Source organism: Xenopus tropicalis, chromosome 9 (genome assembly GCF_000004195.4).
Source record: "Xenopus tropicalis strain Nigerian chromosome 9, UCB_Xtro_10.0, whole genome shotgun sequence".
NCBI classification, from domain to species: domain Eukaryota; kingdom Metazoa; phylum Chordata; class Amphibia; order Anura; family Pipidae; genus Xenopus; species Xenopus tropicalis.
The window spans coordinates 52,031,726-52,051,866 of NC_030685.2; the positions used below are offsets into that span (position 1 = coordinate 52,031,726).

General features: G+C 38.9%; 1 protein-coding gene across 3 annotated transcripts in view; it reads left to right on the forward strand.

Moving 5' to 3' along the window:
- cdk15 (cyclin-dependent kinase 15) overlaps positions 1–20,141 on the forward strand; it is a 102,180-nt gene that overhangs the window by 18,233 nt on the left and 63,806 nt on the right. For all 3 annotated transcript variants that reach the window (NM_001079451.1, XM_012970593.2, XM_031892754.1), the window contains 4 exon segments: positions 7,911–7,990; positions 9,784–9,878; positions 11,734–11,796; positions 17,133–17,256. In NM_001079451.1, coding sequence (NP_001072919.1) covers positions 7,948–7,990; positions 9,784–9,878; positions 11,734–11,796; positions 17,133–17,256 — 325 coding nt within the window. In that variant the 5' untranslated portion in view covers positions 7,911–7,947.

A 20,141-nucleotide genomic window follows, 5' to 3' on the forward strand; every position in this document is an offset into this window, starting at 1 on the left:
CAAAAACTTTACATTTAAATTGTTGACCAAAATGAATGTATCCATTGCTCAGTCCTTGAAGTCTTTTTGCAATCAAACTTTTAGCTAACACAGGTCTCCTTTTATACATGCACTGAGTGTCCTGCACCAGCCTGGTATTCCACTGGCCAGGTGATGTGTCATGATGTGTCAGCTCACTTCACGGTGGTCTTCTCTCTCTAAATAGTATGTCAGCTACTATTGGTAAACCTGAAATCCCATGTTATTTATTGATGTATGCATTTATTGTATGAAATGTATTTATAACCAGTGTTCATTTTGAACACTTGAACTCTGTAATTGTCATAATTAAAGGGGACCTGTCACCCTAAGAAATAATTACAAATTGTTTTCAATTGTGTTTGTCAAGAAAAATAAACTTCAGTTACACTATATAAGTTATTTTAAAATTTTCCTTCAGCACTGGAGTTCACAATTGCAGAAAACAGGCAGGCTCCATTTTGTGGACACTGTTATTAAGGCAAGCTGTGCATCCTGCCAAAATCTTTCTGTGCCAGTATGGGGGGACCTGATACCCATATCCATGCACTGGTTACACAATTAAATGGTGAGGAAGGAGGGGGAATGTGAGGAGTGCAGTGACATCTAAGAAGTTCTGAATTGAAAGTGAAAGTATCTGTCTGCCCCACCCCTATGCCTTAGGCATAGAGGCGGGTCAGGCAATATATGATTGACAGCTGGGACTTTTAAACGCTTATATAATGGGTATAGATGTGTTAATAAAAAAATGACTTTGGGTTACATGTTTAATTTAAAAAGGGCTTTTATTATACAGCTTTTTATGTCTGGGTGACAGGTCCACTTTAAAAAACACACACAAAATCAAAACATTTTAAAATAAATTCAAATCAGATTTATTTGAACATGTTTTGACAGCATACAGTATTTGAAAAAAATACATTATTACATAATAATACATTATTTTTACAAAATTAAAACTGTATAGATCTCTAGGGTGCAGCATTAGGTTATTGTAACCTGTGCAGTTGTATATTTATAATTCCAGGGCAGGAGGACTGTTTTTGACTGGGATTTCTTATGATAATACACCTTTACATGTGTAGTAAATACACATGTAGGAATATTTTAAGGTCAGTGAGTTTCAGAAAGTTTGTTGGCTTTAGTCATGTCTAGTCAGGGGTCCCCAACCTTTTTTACCTGTGAGCCACATTCAAGGGTTAAAGGGTTGGGGAGCCACACAAGCATAAAAAAATTTCCTGGGGGCTATTATTGGCTATTTGGTAGATCTTATATTGACTGGCAGCCTACATAAGGCTCTGTTTAGCAATACATATGGTTTTAATGCAACCAAAACTTCCTCCAAGCAAGGAACTCAAAATGAAACACCTGCTTTGAGGCTACTAGGAGCAAGATCCAAGAGGTTGGTGAGCAACATGTTGCTCACGGGTCACTACGTACCCATTGTTGAGCCGGCTCAAGATGAGTCCCATAAGCTCAACTGCAGAAGGCTGTAATTTAAGTGCATAAAATAGGCCCACTGTTATCTTTACATTTACAAAGCAGAATTAACCTATGGCTCTCTCATACAGTAGGATGATGTAAGCCTAAGGGTGACCTAGACAAATAAATCCTAATGGGCCTGTCAAATAAAAACAGAATTTATGAAAAAAACATATTATATCTGCTTCTAAGTGAATCCTATAGACATAGTTACAGGGCAATTTCCTTGTGTTAGTAACCTATTAAATTCCGCAGGGCTGTACAATAAATGGGTGTATAAATCGAACATAGAGATTTACATACAGAAACAACCAATAAGCAAAAGAAGAGGTAAGAGGGCTGTGGCCAGAAGAGCTTTTAATCTAAAGGGAGAAGGGGTATAAGACATGGGATGTGGGGAGAGGCAAGATCAGGAGTTAGCAAGGTGAGAGATGTGACACTAAAAATTAGCAGCATAGTGCACACTGAAGCTATGCTATGCTAGATGCATGTAAGCTTCTTTAAAAAGTATATATATTTTATGACCTTTTGAAGGCAGAAAGAGTTGGAGAAATTTGAACAGAACGTGGGAGAGAATTGTAGAAAAAGGGGTAGAGCCATTGCAAAGTCTTGAATGCAAGTATGTGAGGACATAATGAGAGGGCAGTCAAGGATCAAGTTAGTAGAAAAGAGACTTGATTACAGAAATTTCCGAATTACGGAAGGCCATCTCCCATAGACTCCATTATCAGCAAATAATTCTAATTTTTAAAAATGATTTCCTTTTTCTCTGTAATAATAAAACAGTACCTTGTACTTGATCCCAACTAAGATAGAATTAATCTTTATTGGTGGCACAACCATCCTATTGGGTTTATTTAATGTTAAAATGATTTTTAGCAGATTTAAGTTATGGAGATCCAAACTACAGAAAGATCCCTTTACCTGGAAAACTCCAGATCCCGAGCATTCTGGATAATAGGTCCCATACCTGTACCTGGATATATTTATGTAATGGCAGTAGTAACTTTAAGTAAGAAAAATTAAACAATTGCTATCTTAGTTAGTTATGTGACTGCTGCAATTAATGTATTTCCAATTACTGTAATTAATACACATAAGAGTCAGTTCAGCCCTAAGGGTATAATTAGGTTTTATTAAATCCCCTGGCATTTGCAATATTATTTTATTCGTAAAGTACTTTTGTCCCCTGAGTATATTTTAACACTTTAGATATGGAAAATGGGATTGGGATAAATAAGAAAAAAAAGGGTCATTTATAGCAAGGAAGGAAGTGTACAAAATGCAAAAAAGTCTGCTGCACTGCTCAGCCATTCCACAGGCAGAAGTGCTGCATGAATGAGCACTAAGGGGCTCACTCTTTCACACTTCTGCCCAGAGGAATTGTAAATGATCCCTATAGTGTCAGTTAGATGGACACTTTTTTCTTGCTTACTGACTAACATTTACCTTAGGTGTAAGTGCAAGAACACTAAGGGGCAGATTTACTAATCCACGAATCCGAATCCCGAAAGGGAAAAAATCGTATTGGAAATTAAAATTTGGGAGTTTTTCGTCGCCATCGCGATTTTTCGTATTTGTCGCAACTTTTTCGTCACCGTCGGGACTTTATCGTATGTTGCGCGACTATTTCGTCGCCTTCGCAATTTTTTCGTATTGAGTGATAGTAAACGGCGGAAAAACCAATCCGATTTTTGCGCGCCGGCGATGAAAAAGTCGCAGAAAATATACAAAAAAGTCGCGATGGCAACGAAAAAGCCGCAAAAATATCGATCATTGCAAAAAAAAACGCATTCGGACGCCTTTGGAACGTTCGTGGATTAGTAAATCTGCCCCTAAGGGTTACAAATGCCGTTTTTGGGCCCATTCACTTACCGGTTACATGTGTGACAATGGATTCTGCACTTTGCATGTTGCATGCCATTAAAAATCTGGCACAACTTGTAGAGTGCAGTTGGGTGCAAGTCATCCCAGTAATGTCTGCCATAAGCAAGTGGTAAGTACAGGGCTTCATAATATCTTATAGCTAATATCTGAATGGCAAACAAGCGGGCATCCAAGGTGGTTACTGTGACGGGTTTATCTTAAACAATGGCGGAATTGATTTAATTTCTCTCTGATGAGATTATGGACTGATACCCAAAGGTTCCAACACGTCTGCCCCAGCCTGATTGGAAACAATAGGCAGATAATCCAGTGACCCCGGCACCTATACATCTATTCACCCCTGCATAGAAACAATAGGGGCTTGCTGGGAGAATGGGCCCACAGGGACATAAAAATAGCCCCAAAGAGATCTTGGAAGTCAGTCTTCAGAGAGAGAGAGGAAAGGATACCTGCACTTCGGATCAACCGCTTCAGTGATTCTTCGGCCATTATTTTCTTGAGACTGTGGATTTACTTCTGTGGGACTTTGGAACTGCCTCTTTGCTATTTTACGATTTGTCGCTGTGTGATGTCATTGGACTTTACAAAAATAAAGTGCTGGGATGCTACACGGTTTCTCTCCAGTGTTTGAGCATACGGTTGTTAGGTCATTTTCATGACATTTGGTGGCAGCGGTGGGATCGTTCTGGACATATATCCAGAGGACCCAGAGCATTTTGGACTTTTTGTGACAACAAATGGAGGAACAGCTACATAACCTGGAGTTACCTACCCTGCAGAGATCATGCTACTACCAGGAGTTACATTCAGAGCGGCAGAATGAAGATGGAAATGCTGCACCTAATGCCCAGAGAGTTGGACTACAACGGACCTGCCCTATTATTATGGAAGATCACTTGGTATCTAATGAGGAGGAAACAGCAGCTTCTCCATTGGGTTCTGCCTCCCAAGCAGGGGATGAGTGGGTAAGGGTTACAGATCCTGTGATGGATCAATATAATCGGTGGATCACAGTTTTGGGGCCTGGCTTTCTGCTACAGATCACCTGCGAGTCTTTGAACTGGCTTCTCAGGAGATTCTGGGTACAAGGCAGAATTCCCAATCGCCTGCATTGGATTCTGCAGGATCTGTCCCGAGGTCTGAGGTCTACAAACCGGTAGTGAAAGTCACACACGCTACCTTTCCCACATTTGATGACAGACAGGAGGGCATTGATTCCTACCTGGAAACCTTTGAAATTATTTGTGAGGATTACAATGTTCCCTGGGCAGAGTGGCCAAAAATCCTGGCAGGTAAGTTAACTGGCAAGGCCAGTGACATCTACAGGGAATTGCCTTACGACCAGCGGGCTGACTACGAGGAGGTTAAAAGAGTACTTCTTGAGAATTATGCCATTTCACCAGAGACTTATCGCCTGGCTTTTAGCAAGGAGCCTACAGAAACCTACTGGGTCTTTGCCAGCCGGTTACGTCGCACCTTTGACCAGTGGCTGAGAACTAGTGGAGTTAAAACACTTGAGGGACTTCGCCAACTTTGCTTAATGGAGCAGTTTCTTGAGCAATGTGCCCCTGAAGTGCGAGTGTGGGTTTGGGATCGAGCAACACTCACCTTATTTGAAGCCGCTAGACTGGCAGATAAGTTTCTTGAAAGCCGTATACAGTTACTTCAAGAACAACCAGTTTTGCCAGGCTCTTGTACCTTAGCCTACACACCAAAGATACCTACTGGTCACTCACAAATGGCCTTTACCGCCCAATCAGCCACAGGGATGCCAGCCCAGGAGCTGAAAAACAGAGCTAAGAGGTGTTTCAGTTGTGGCTCGGGCTCTCATTTACAGGCCAAATGCCCACAAGCACCTAGGGTGCCTGTATCTCAACAACCCCAGGCTGTGGCATTTGTTCATCCTGAAATTGTGGAAGCACCATGTCAGCCTAGACAAAGTCTGCAAAACCACAGCCATGTCTGTACCCCTAATGATGTGTTACCTACTGAACCCATTGGGGAATATATTGTTATGGGGGTGCAACCGGCTGCCCAAATAAAGCGTCCTCGTCGCAGTCAAACACAGGAGTCCAATTTACAGAACTGCAATGTTTATATTGGAAATCTTGGTCAGCATGTCAACAGAGCTGTATTAGAGCAGGCATTTGGTACTTATGGGCCTTTGCGTCGGGTTTGGGTCGCTCAAAAGCCCCCAGGCTTTGCATTTGTAGAGTTTGAGAAACCCCATGATGCAGCTGCTGCAGTCCAAGGGCTCAATGGAAAGACTTTGTGTGGAAGGCAAATCAGAGTTGAATTCTCCATTAGGCAGAGGCGCAGGAAACATATAAATATGCATTAATTGGCCCCTGCATCACGGAACTACGGATTCAACCTGGAACCTAGCAGATTTATACATCCTTCCCAAGCAACTTTGATTCCCAGTGTGTCTGGGTCTCTCCCTACTGAGGGGAGCCCCATCAACGCACATCCACTGGGGGGGGAGCCATGTGACGGGTTTATCTTAAACAATGGCGGAATTGATTTAATTTCTCTCTGATGAGATTAGGGACTGATACCCAAAGGTTCCAACACGTCTGCCCCAGCCTGATTGGAAACAATAAGCAGATAATACAGTTACCCCGGCACCTATACATCTCTCCACCCCTGCATAGAAACAATAGGGGCTTGCTGGGAGAATGGGCCCACAGGGACATAAAAAGAGCCCAAAAGAGATCTTGGAAGTCAGTCTTCAGAGAGAGAGGAAAGGATACCTGCACTTCGGATCAACCACTTCAGTGATTCTTCGGCAATTATTTTCTTCAGACTGTGGATTTACTTCTGTGGGACTTTGGAACTGCCTCTTTGCTATTTTACGATTTGTCGCTGTGTGATGTCATTGGACTTTACAAAAATAAAGTGCTGGGATGCTACACGGTTTCTCTCCAGTGTTTGAGCATACGGTTGTTAGGTCATTTTCATGACAGTAACCACATAATGCCTCAAGCCCACTCCTAATGAATACATTGCTCCCGACCATAGTCAGCCATGAATTCAGAGGAGCTAAGTGCAAAAACCATGTACAAACCACCATGTTTTTTGCACTCTGCCCTACATGCCCATAGGCACAGGTCTTTTGCTCAAAATGGAGTGCAAAGACCTTAACCTATGGGCATGCAGGGCAGAGTGCAAAATGGCAAAAACATGGTGGTTTGCACATCATTTGTGTACTTTGCTCCTTTTCCCACACTTTGTAAATGACCCCTTTTTTTTGCTTTTAAGCTATGGACAAATTAAACAGAGAAATATTTTCATCATCAAGTAATTAATTTTTTTCAATTCTACTTAAATTTGAATATGCAAATTAGGGTTAATGTTTGGGCAAGTCTTTTGTGGAGGATTCAGTAATCGAATTATAAATTATTTAGTATTCAAATTCAGTATTCTAATGAATCAAAAAATATTGATGCAATCCTTAGAATTTTGCAACTGCATTTTACTTGAATCTAGGTTAAGCATAAAGGTAAAACATTGCTTTGATAGACGATTGAAGAGGCCAAAATGTTAAAAACTGGCACAGTTGCCAATTGATTATATTGATAAATGTTCCTGTTAATGTCAGTTCTTATTATCTCTCTATTTTATTTGACCACAGTATTGATCAACAGCAACAGATGTATCTGGAGGCTAATGGTCATGTTAAACACAGTGGAAAATCCAATTCAAGCTGCTAGCTCACAGATTTACATTTGTAGATTAAATAACACTAACTAATATGGCTGCTTTAGCAGTGTATTCCAGTCCTCTTATCTGAATTTTTTAATCAGTTCAGGTAGCTCATGTACAGAAACTTTGCCAGTGATACTTTCTGACCTATGCTCTGCTGGCTGTAGCCATCCCAGCACTGCATATAGTGCTATAGTACTGAGATACTTCAAGTGTGCAGCCGTTGTGAATGTTATGAGGAGATATCTGCAGCAAGGTAACAAGACTCACTTACTGGATCTCCTTGTATACAGAAATGTATGATTTAATATGCAGCTCTAGCTTGCTCCTCAGCAGAGTTACATACTTAAGGCAGGGCCATATAGGGCAACTTAGTCCCTAAATCTGTTTGTTAAGCTGGAGGGCTGAATCACTAATGCATAAGTGACTCTATTCAGGCACCGAAAGTTGTGAAAATGCTCTTCAGCGTCCTTTATTGTTGCAGCTACATGGACTACAGACTGTTTCTCCAACAGAACTTGCTTGACTCCAGTGTTGGGGATTTGCCAAACTATGCCAGTGTTCTACTGCAATAAACAAGGACAGTGTAAAAAATATGGCCTGCCCCCACTGCCCATGTTTACAGAGAAAAGAAAATCTACAAAAAAGAAGCAAAAAAAGAACAAGAATTTGCTAGAGCAAGTCACCTGGTATTTCTGCATAGAATTGCTCTTTAAACAAATGTATTTGTCTATGTTGTAATTTATTAAATACCAAAAATACAATTTACATTTATGTTTAGCTATTGTTGTAATGCAAGTTTTGCTTTGAATTTCTAGAATTAATGGCCAGTTGGTGGCACTGAAAGTCATTAGCATGAAAGCAGAAGAAGGAGTGCCCTTCACAGCAATTCGTGAAGGTGAGTATCTCATAGATTCAGTAAATTAATAAATCAGTCTGTTTACAGTCTACTGAAATTTGGCCTGTGTCTGCAGTGTATGTTGGTGCCTTAGAGGTTTGATGAAGAATGTGCTTTTTGTAGCTTCAAGCTCCATATTATAATACCAGAATTGTTCTCCTTTATTTTACCTGTTCTACAATAGCACTATGGAGCTGTGCATGGCTTCATAGTCTGTCAGGCCACTGAATCATGTAAGCCTGTTTGTGCTGAAACTTTTCCTGTGTAGCAGGCAAAATATGGCTAATTTACTAATTGGAGTGTGGAGTGGAAAGTGCAAAACAGAGCACAAACCCCCATGTATCTTGTACTTTCCAAGATATTCTGTGATCTTTAATGTACAACATTTCTAACCTATTTATTTAGTCAGCATTTAGTTCTCATTTAAAAGTTTTCCAAAGTTTTATTTAAAGCTATTTGCAAACTAAATTGTCATTGGAAGTACTTTATGTCTGTCCTTCTCAGTTTACCTGCCTACAGAAACAATGTATCAAAAAACAACTCTCCTCCAGCCATGACTTTAAAGGAAAAGTAATAATAAATCCGGTCATTTCAAATACAGCAATGTTCCCTCTGCACAATCCACCATGTGACGATCGACATCTCGTCCTTTTCTGACTCCAAAACCATAAGTCACTTGTTTGCCTATACAGAAGGAAGCCTAGGAGGAGATGTGGATCGTGCAAGGGGAATATTGCCATATCGCCGCATTTGAAATGACCGGAAGCAAATTTTTAGAAGGTATTTTCTACTAAAGCATTCAAAATAATAAACTGTGTGCAGGATAGGGCAATTATTGGAGCAGGGTAGATAGATATAGAATAGATTTTTTACTTAAAAAAATGTAGTGTTACTTTTCCTTTAAGTTCCACAATGCCTAGATGAATTATATAATTCTTTTCAGATCTGTTAAACACAGAACACACAGGTCATTGTGGAAATTGGAGTCTAGGCAGATTGAGAGCTGAATAGTAATACATTTGGGCATATTAGCTAAATGTAATTTAAATATTTACGCCAAAAACGACAACTTGCCACAACTTGAGCAATTTACTAAAACACATGTATGACAAATTTTGGTATCTTAACATATGGGAAATTTGAAAATACAGTACACCATTACACAAAATACAGTTTACCATTAGGTCATGTTGATCATTTTTCACTGATAGGGCTGCTTTCGTAAGTAATTGTTACTTGAAGATCCTAAACCTGACTGGTTTGCCAACCTGACTGCCCCTTCTCAGCCTGACAGTTATAGCTTCTAATGCCAACGGACTACTGCTGCACAAATATGGCAGCCTCCTCATACACCAGCAAAATTGTGGGCACATTATGCTAACAATGGCATAATTGCAATTTTAAATAAAAATGCAAACATGCACCTAATTGTTAAGATAACGAAAACATTTGCACTACACTAAATATGCCCCCCGTGTTGCTAGGGTATCTATCAGTAGTAAGGAAAGGGAGAGAATTTGTAAGGCAAACACTGCTTTTTAATTTCAGTTACATTTTACAAATAACTTTAGAATAATTGAAAACTTTTAATGAAAATTAAACATTTCTAAGAATTACATGCAAAAAACATTTAAATTCTTTGGGTACACACCCCCTCTAATTTTTCCCTGAATTTATATTTATCTGCAGTTTACATCCTGTTTAATTGAGAAGATAAAAACTGAAATACTGCTGTATATAAATATGTATTTTATCAATAGCTTAGTAAGCTGTAGCTTTTGTGTCTGAAATAGGGTCACTACTCAAGGGTCTGAAACATGCCAATATTGTCCTGCTCCACGATATCATCCAGACCAGGGAAACCTTAACTTTTGTTTTTGAATATGTGGTAAGTAACCATTTTATACTAATTAAACGCAAATGAGGGTACATTTTAATTATCAGTGACTCATAAATCTATCATTCCTGACAATTAAGACAATTTATACCTTCACTGAAACTCTGCCCACTTTTTTTTATAGCAAACTTAGGTTACTGTTCCAGCCTAGTATGGGTTATTGGAAGCAGGGGTGTAACTACAGAAGAAGCAGACTCTGCAACAGCCCAGATAGGATAGGACCATATGGGCCTGACTGAGATACTACTAGTTTCAATATAGTTTCAATATAGTTGAATAACATGGGTCATTTACAACTACAAGTGCAGTTACAGTCACACAAACTTCCCTACAGTCAGTTGTGCTTAAATCCCCATTTATTAAAGGTATTTGCATCATCATGTGCTCTTTGCATTTCCGCATAGTTGTGCTTTGCACCACTGCCTGCTGCCTTTTGTCCTGTTGATGCAGGGGAACCCTGGAGCTTCTATCACCTCTGGCAGATCTAGATTTCCCTCAGCATCCTGCTTCAAAATGTGCTAAAAATAATGTGCTAATAAAATAACAGATATCATTTTGACAGTGATCAACCAAAGTGACTCCATCTTAACTTATTAACACAATTGGAGAAGTGCGATCATAGTTGCATTAATTTTGACACACTGGCCACAATTGCTTGAGGCACAACTCTCCCTGGTGACCACAACTACACTTGTGGTTATAAATGACCCCTAGTATGTGCTGTAAAGAGACCCCATTAACTAAATGTGCAGCATTTTTAGCCTACTTTTTTGGTAAGCTTTAGTTATTCTTAAAGTTGTAGAGTTTTTCTTGAACTTGTAGTTCTGTAGCAGAGTTCTAAAAGCTGGTTATCACCCTTTTAGACTCTGCCGTTATCCTAGATATTTTATTGCACTATACGTAGAATCACCCAAAGCATAAGCAGTATGATATCTTGCTTTATTGTTATGTGGGTTCATAGGTTAGCTTAAAAAAACTGTGTGAACCCTCTAATACAGCTGTTCTCAACCTGTTGGTCGGGACCCCTTTGGGTGTCAAACAACCCTTTCACAGGGGTCGCCTAGGACCATCAGAAAACACATATTTCTGATGGTCTTAGGAACTGAGACACCGCTCCTCTATGGTTGGGGGTCATCACAACACGAGGAACATGAGGTTGCGGCATTAGGAAGGTTAAGAACCACTGCTCTAATATCTAGATTTAATATTAACTCCTAACAAAGCTGCTACAATTTAAAATTCCTGAAGAGGGAGCTCACATTCCACATTTGTAAACAATGCCAGCATAGGTAATTGAATGAAAAACTTGGGCCAATCCATGCTATTTTGTAAAAATGTTTTATCTTGCTTTAAATTAATGGGTGAGATGTACGGATCAGCAAAACAATGATGTACTTTTATATATTGTGAATTATAGTTTGATGAGAACTTGAAAAAAGTACAAACATATCTATAAGGCGCTGTGTGTGTTTATTACCCTGTCAAAGTAAAGGAAACACAGTTTCACAGTGAGCCTGATGAAAACTAAGGTGATGCTGAGCTAGAATATAACATGCCTGCATTTAGTAACAAAAAGACACCTGTGGGTTTTATGTACAAAAAAGCATGCATAAGCTCATGCTCCCCATCACGACAGATGCCTTGCATCAGTCCTAAGTGAAACAGGTGTATTGTCCATACCTGCTTTTGAATTTATTTAGCAGGACCTCTTCCAAAGAAACCATTTAGCTTTTGAGCGCCTGATTATCTTCACCCTGCATAAATTACTACTGCTTGTTTAACAAATCGTAGTTCTGTTTGCTTGGAAAACAGAAGGTTTAGCGGTTTTGCTCTTTCTTCATTGCAGCACACAGATCTGGCACAGTACATGTCCCAGCATCCTGGAGGACTTCTTCCCTACAATGTCAGGGTGAGTTTTTTACAGTGTATAACTCTATTCCACGTAGGGGTTAAATGTTAAATATTGCAAGACCTTTACTAATCTCTGTACGTCACTTTATATACATTGCACTTATGTAAAGGGACATGGAATATGTTGGCACTCATCTGCATATAATATACATTTATGTGCTAGTTACGCAGGCCAGGTCATCATGAAATAATATACTTGCTTCCAGTTACTGATAGCAGCCAAACAATCCTTATATAAATTTCTATACAACATATAAATATATATATACATTATATATATATATATATATATATATATAAATACAACAAAAATACCGCACTCACAGGACTTAGTCGAGATATCAAAGTCTCTTTATTGTGAAAAACGTCTATCTATTAGATAGACGTTTTTCACAATAAAGAGACTTTGATTTTTCGACTAAGTCCTGTGAGTGCGGTATTTTTGTTGTATTTGTGCTACATTAATTGTATATACTGCACCCAGGCATATTTTGGATCCATTAATACGTGAGTGCCTGCTTTTTGTCAGGTTTCTATATATATATATATAATAAAAAGTGCTTTATTTGCTGCAGTTCAGTTCCCTTTAACATCAGTTGGAAGTACCTTGAGCAGTTGGCCACAGTGCTGACATTAGGATTTGTATAATAATACAGGTAGATGCCTGACTGGACAACTAAACCTTTCCTCTCCCCAGTTAAACAACCCAATTAAATCAGTTAAATGCAACTATTTATGGGGATCCAGCAGATCACTGCTTGCTGAAGTCTGGTGAATTTCTCTTCTCCTCTTCCTCCATGCAGGAGTTGTAGTGCCAGTGCATTATTACTGCCCTGACTTGCACTCTTTTCTTTCCACTGTATTCTAATGCTTGTAAATATGGGCAGGGCCAAATCACTTACATACATGATTATTTTAGGATAAGGGGAGCTGCAGCAGACATAGGTGGCATACAACAGAAGTAGGGTGACTCTGATAAAAGAGAGTATTTACTATAGAGGTTGAGTTTGCAGTGGACACTCTACTGACAGATTAATTACTGTGGACATTAAATTATGTATGTATGTATGTATATTTTTTTGCTTATATAGCACTACTTATGTATGCAGAACAATAAATTTATAAACAAGAGGTGGAGGTCCCTGCCCTGTAGAGATTACAATCTGAATGTTGACCACATGGATGTCACCACATCCCTTCTAAGCCTTCCATACCTGTTTCCACAGTCGAGGCATTTTTCTTTGAATTTTGTAAAGCAGCACAGACTTCTGCTGTTATTGGTTGCACTCTATTATATTGAAATAGATGCACTATCAACCTCTTTTATTCTAGTTTAATCCAATTATCAAGACAAATATTACAATTTATAACACAAATCTCTAGGACAAGAATGCAGCTTCTGTGTTCGTTTGCCAGAAGTTTCTGCAATCTGAGAAAAAAACCATTGTAATCATGTATCTAAAATATGCACAATAACAATTTTTCTTAGCGAGTGTGCTGAATCCTAGCAATTTTTGCTGGGATTCGGTAGATTTGGGCAAAATCCTTTGTATTCAGCTGAACCAAATTCTAGTGACTGTAAAGCACTGGACAGCTAAAAAGTACAAATGTTGATTCTCAGTTTAAAAATTGGGTTTCAATTAAAAATTGGGTTTCAGATTTCATGTGCAGGCAAGTATTTTGTAGAGCAGTGCTGTCCAACTGGCAGCCCGCAGGCCTCATGCAAAAATGTTAAACTGGGCAACTGCATATACTGTTGCCATTTCGCCAAAGTATCATTGCTTTTCAACAACCTTAGTTTGTATGCTCCATTGGGGCAGGGACTTATGTGACTAGTGGCCCCAGGTGTCCTTAGCTATAACCAGTTTTTGATTTAAATTTAAATTATAGTGCTAATTATTAAACAGCCCTGTAAGCAGTACAGGTATGGGATTCCTTATCCAGGAACCCTTTAACCAGAAAGCTCCAAAATACAGAGTCTGTTTCCCATTTTGCCGGTGGCAAAACAATTCTCTCTCTCTCTCTCTCTCTCTCTATATATATATATATATATATATATATTATCTGCTTTTGTTTCCATGTCTACTATACTGTTGTTGTCTGTGATACAAGAAAAACAAATACATTTCAGAGCTCATATTTGAGACAGAGCTACATAATCATGTGACTGAAACATTGAGGGTCACAGGAAGTATGCAGATAGAATAAAATGAACATTTTTAAACAAAGTAAATCAGATTATTACAAGGCTACACTAGTTCACTAGACCATATACATTGCTTCCAGGCAAAGCAGAGTATTTTAATTATAATTAAAGTATTCTTTATGCTGAAACCCGTGCTTATGCCAATTTCTTTCTTTAAAAGCGGTAAACTGCCTAACTTTAAACAAACAATTGTTTTAAAACTTTCATCACATTCAACTGATATTTTTAAATATACAAACACTTTCCTAATAAGGTTCCATGTGCCTTCTGTTCAAATGTGGGCACACATAGGCTGATTTTGATGAAAGACAATGCCATCTGGTAGTTCATTATTTGACACAATAAATTGGATTTCTACCAAATTGCACACCCATATTCGTATGAGTTGGCTGATTATTCCAGAACATAGAGATGGTGGCCACTAGTGATGTAAGGGCCAGGCCGATACCGGCGGGACCGCTGGTCGGGAAGGTTGGGGCCCACCTCCGCACAACATTTTCGGGTCACGGGTGGGTTCGGCTCGAGCTTGCTGTCCCAGCCCATGACCTTACACTGCCGGCTTTCTGGTTCCTGCTCTCTTATTTATAGGCGAGCACCTGTCCCAGCCTTTTTGTGATGTCATTGGTGGGCGGGTTGGCCATGGGTCTATAAATAGAAGGACTAGCTGGGTCAGGTAGGGTTAGGGCTGGGAGTGGGCGGGTTAGGGTCCAGGAAAACTCAACTCTCACATCAATAGTGGCCACTGGCTAGGTTTTCCAGTTTTTGTTTTCACCTTGGGTGTGAATGCACAAGAGTCCTATATATTAAAACAGTTATTGGAAGCACCCCACAATAACTGATTGTGGTTCAGTTAGATTTATAATACTTTAACCTAGGCTCCTGTTGTTGCCATGGTCCCGTTGTGATCCTAATCCCTGCTCTGTGCCTTTGCCTCTAATGCAAAGACAAGTTTATGAGGTGCAACAAATACATTGGTCTACTTACCAACAGACATATTTAGCAATAAAAAGCAATTCAGTAGTCCAGTTAAATAAACAAATAATTTATTTGTTTAATATGTAGTAATTCACTGGTGCAAATGTGTACCAATTTTTAATGAATGCCACTTTGCTCTCCTACACAAACATCTACATTTTTCTCTTAAGGGCACTGTCACACAGGGTGGATTCTTGGCCTGTGTTTAAGCAATTTTTAAGCATAGGGGCTGATGCTCAAAAATTGCAGGCCTGCGCAGGCTAAGAATCAGTCCCATGTAACTGGCCTTTATACTACTGCTGTTGCTTTCTTCTTCACTGCCATTTACAAATGAGGCATCACTTTGCTACAAAATTGTCTCGCTCATCGCATGTTAATGCTGCCTCTGTGTTTACTAAAGTACAAAGTGACAACTTAACAGCAAATTTTATAATTATTTCTTGAGCATTGAAGTTGATGCTTATTTATGCCCAATGCATAATCTGCTATAAATCTAGCGGACATTTGTTAGCGCTTTTACAGGTGACCACACTAAAGATTAGTTTATATTAAACAGTAAGTATTAGCAATATATTAATATATGATTAAATGTTATTATGGTCTGTTGATTATTATCAGTAATTGTTAAATTGATTAAAACATTTCTAAGGGGGAGATTTACTAATCCACGAATCTGAAAGGGAAAAATTCGGATTGGAAACGAAAATTTCGCCGTCTTTTTGTCGCCGTCGCGACTTGTTTGTATTTGTCACGACTTTATCGTATTTTGCGCGACTATTTCGTCACCGCAGCGATTTTTTCGTATTGAGCAATTGTAAACGGTGGAAAAACCAATCCGATTTTTTTGCGACAGCGACGAAAAAGCTGAATATATACCAAAAAGTCGCGATGGCAACGAAAAAGTCGCCGAACATACGAAAAAGTCTCGCCGGCGATGAAAAAGTCGAAAAAAAAACGATAATTACGAAAAAAACGCATTTGCATGCCTTCGGGCTGTTCGTGGATTAGTAAATCTGCCCCTAAGTGTAAATCTTTCCAAATTGACTCACTTATTTTCACTACTTATGTTGCAAACCTGACATCACATCCCACCTGCTATAAGATTTCTGCAGGTGGCGATAGAAATTTGGCGACAATTCTGGCACTAGTTTTAAGTAAACCTTATAAAACAGCTTACATAGCATGGATACAGTAATAGGCAAAAACACATAGGGGCACATTTACTAAGACACGAATCTGAACCGAATTGGAAAAATTCCGATTTGAAAACGAACATTTTGCGACTTTTTCGTATTTTTTGCGATTTTTTCAACGTCTTTACGACTTTTTCGTTACCAATACGATTTGCGCGAAAAAACGCGAGTTTTTCGTAGCCATTCCGAAAGTTGCGCAAAATCTGCCGATTTTTTCGTAGCGTTAAAACTTGCGCGAAAAGTTGCGCCTTTTTTGTAGCGTTAAAACTTAAAAGGTGCGACATTTCGCGCAAGTTTTAACGCTACGAAAAAAGCGCAACTTTTTGCGCAAGTTTTAATGCTACGAAAAATCGCCAGATTTTGCGCAACTTTCGGAATGGCTACGAAAAACTCAAGTTTTTTCGCACAAGTCGTATTAGTAACGAAAAAGTCGCGACATTTTTCAGAAAAAAATCGCAAAATACCGATCATTACAAAAAAAACGCAATCGGACGCATTCAGCCCGTTCGTGGGTTAGTAAATGTGCCCTATAGTGTATGTGCACCCAAAAAATCCCACAATGACATAAGTACTTGCAGTTTGGTAAACTACTCTGGCATTTTTTCTGACCAAAGTCATTGTCACCATATGTCATACTTAAGTAAATGGACACCTTAGAGGAAAAACATTAGAGAACTTAATCCTGTTAGAACATGTTAAACAGCAAATATACAGGATATTATATTGTCAGATTTGTGTCGTTCTTTAAAGGTTCATACTGTACATGCTGCTGTCACTGCTGGCTTACAGAAATACTGTCTGGATCTTGAAATACCTTTTAGACAGATTAAAATAAGATGATAGTTCATAGGCATGTGTGTGTGACTGATTTTAACCAGAGCTCTAGGCAAACAGTGCAAGTGATTCTGTGCAAGGAGGAGAGAATCCTCTTTTGATCTGTCTTGCTGTCTCCCTTGCCAGCTCTTCATGTTCCAGCTGTTGAGAGGCCTGGCCTATATCCATCACCAGCACATCCTCCATCGAGACCTCAAGCCCCAGAATCTTCTCATTAGCTACATAGGAGAACTAAAACTTGCTGACTTTGGTAAATGAAAAGCTTTAACCATTTCTTTCCATAGCATTTCAGTGTTGCAAAGGTTAAAGATAAAATAACTGTATTTTATTTGTGATATTATATAGATTGGCTGTGCCACTACCCAAGACCAGCAGTTCTATACCAGCTATATTACACTGAATGCTTTATCACAGTGTTTTATATTGTTTTTATTAACCCTCCATACACATTTAGATGGATACGGATATATGATAAATTGTATTTAAGGCATAGTGCTATAATTCCAACTTCACCCACAAATATCACCTTAATTGACCACTGCATGAGCCCCCCAAGAGCTGCTGTCCCCAAAGTTTAGGAACCTCTGCTTTAGTGCAGCTACTAGCTAGAGGATTAAACATATGTAAGGAATTTCTATATAGTCTATTAAAATAATGAATAAAAACAGTAGCACAGTGTTTTAAACTGAGCCTACCAAAGGAAGTCTCTGAATGACTTTGAATCTTTGCAAGGTAGTTATTATATTTCATTATACAAACCCTCTCTAAACCATTTGTTGTGATTGTTTTGGTAGCAGAAGTCCATCATGTAAAGGAAATAACTATACACTGGTAATCTAATTATCTACTGTGCAAATACCAAATATGGAGTAGCTTCAATCTCCCCGTTTGCCCTGTTTCACTAAGGAAATAATAAAAACCATGATTATAACAATAGGCAAAAAGTATTTTGGCACAAGCCCTATTGAACTAATGTTGAACAAGGGGGTACACTTCCCCTTTAAGGATTACTCTACACTAGGGGTCCCCAACCTATTTTACCAGTGAGCCACATTCAAATGTAAAAAGACTTGGGGAGCAACACAAGCATAAAACATGTTCCTGGGGGTGCCAAATAAGGGCTGTTATTGGCTATTTGGTAGTTCCTATATGGACTGCAAGCCAACAGGAGGCTCTGTTTGGCAGTACATCTGATTTTTATGCCTGTAAAACTTGCCTCCAAGCCAGGAATTCAAAAATGAGCACCTGTTTTAAGGCCACTGGAAGCAACATCCAAGGGGTTGGGGGGCAACATGTTGCTCACGAGAGACTGGTTACTTGCAGCATTGTGCTTTAGACAGAGGATCGTGTAGACTGGTGTTGTTTTATGGTTTCTCTTTGTACAGACAAAGAAACAAATATAGGGTCTATGGAATAACTTTCAAATGTTCCCTAACCTTTTTAGGTTTTAGAATGACACAGAGGCATGTCTGGTATTAAGTGGACATGGCCATGGTGGATTCTAAGCACTTTTCTAATATACATGAATTAAATATTTTCAAAGGCTTTAGTTTTTTGTAAATATAACTGCCACTGAAAGCAAATATTTGTCTGTCCCTTCTATACTTTGCCTTAGTGGTTGTGACTATTGAAACAATGTAGCAGAAACTAGATGATTAAAAGTGCCATGTATGGCTGACTAATGCTACATTGAAACAGAAACAATAGCGCAGACAGAAGGGACAGAAAATACTTCTTTCAATTGCAATTATTTTTACAAAGAACTTAAAAACCATAAAAATATTTTTTTGAATGTATATTAGAAGCTTACTGAGAACTGCTTTTTCTTTCATTAGACAAAATAATCCTTTTTTGTTAACCTCCCCTTTTAGGAATCATTACAAGGGAAGGAAAGCCTAAAAAGAAAAATCATGTTAGCCAAAATAAAGTAAAGCTGGCCATACACAGGCAGATTTAGGATGCCAATTTGGCTCCTTTAGACCAAGTTAGCCTTATCTTCCCATGTATGGACCCTGTCAGATGGCCTATCCAGTAGACATCTGGCCAACAATTAGCCAGATATCTATAAGACAGGTTTAAAGATCCCATTGGGGCAAGGACCCTGACGGTTTTCATTGCCGTGTATTATAATCCAAGACACAAACCAAGGGCTTACATATAAAGAATGGACAAAGTTCTGTTTTTTTACCCCCACACTACCGTATATACTCGAGTATAAGCCGATCCGAATATAAGCCGAGATACCTAATTTTACCTAAGAAAACTGGAAAAACTTATTGACTCGAGTAAAAGCCTAGGGTGGGAAATGCAGTCGCTACTGCTAAGTTTCACTAATCAAATAAATACTTATAAAATTACATTAATTGAGGCATCAGTGGGGTATATATTTTTCAATATTTATTTCAAAGAAAAACAGTAAACTAGCTCTGTAAGTGGAGAAGAGGGTCAACAAAAACAATATGAGTACTACCCCACGCTCATTGCACATTGGCAAACTGGCAGCAGACCCGGTCCCGGAGAAGATGTAAGGGGAAATAAGTATTGCTAGTGGGAGCCTAGGACAGGGCACTGGAGGGTCTGATTGCAGGTGGCCTAATTTGCACACAAAGGAGAGAGGGTGCTAGTCTAGAGGGACCCATGGCACCCGTCTCGAGTATAAGCCGAGGGTGACTTTTTCAGCACATTTTGGGTGCTGAAAAACTAGGCTTATACTCGAGTATATACAGTACTTCCTTTTACAGTTAATGTGTCAGGTAATCTCTCTGAGGGAGCACACAGATCATCACACAAAGGTAGCCCATGGTAAAACTTGTAAAAGGGCAACATTTTTTGATTTATAAAATCCAGTTTGGTAAGATTTTTTAATAGGCCTCGAAATATGTTATAAACTATCTATATTTTTTCTGATGGTATAGTTTTCTTTTAATGTGCTAATATCCAGACAATATTTAAGCATCCACCTTTCATTAAAGTTGTTGCTCCAAAATCCACTGCTATCTTTAATTCCAGTGTTTTGCTTTGAAAGAATTGTTTGCATTGAGCTGAATGATGCAGGGTACCCTAGAGCTACCGCTATCTCAGAGCATCTGCATACATTATACAGGTGTGGGATCCGTTATCCGGAAACCAGTTATC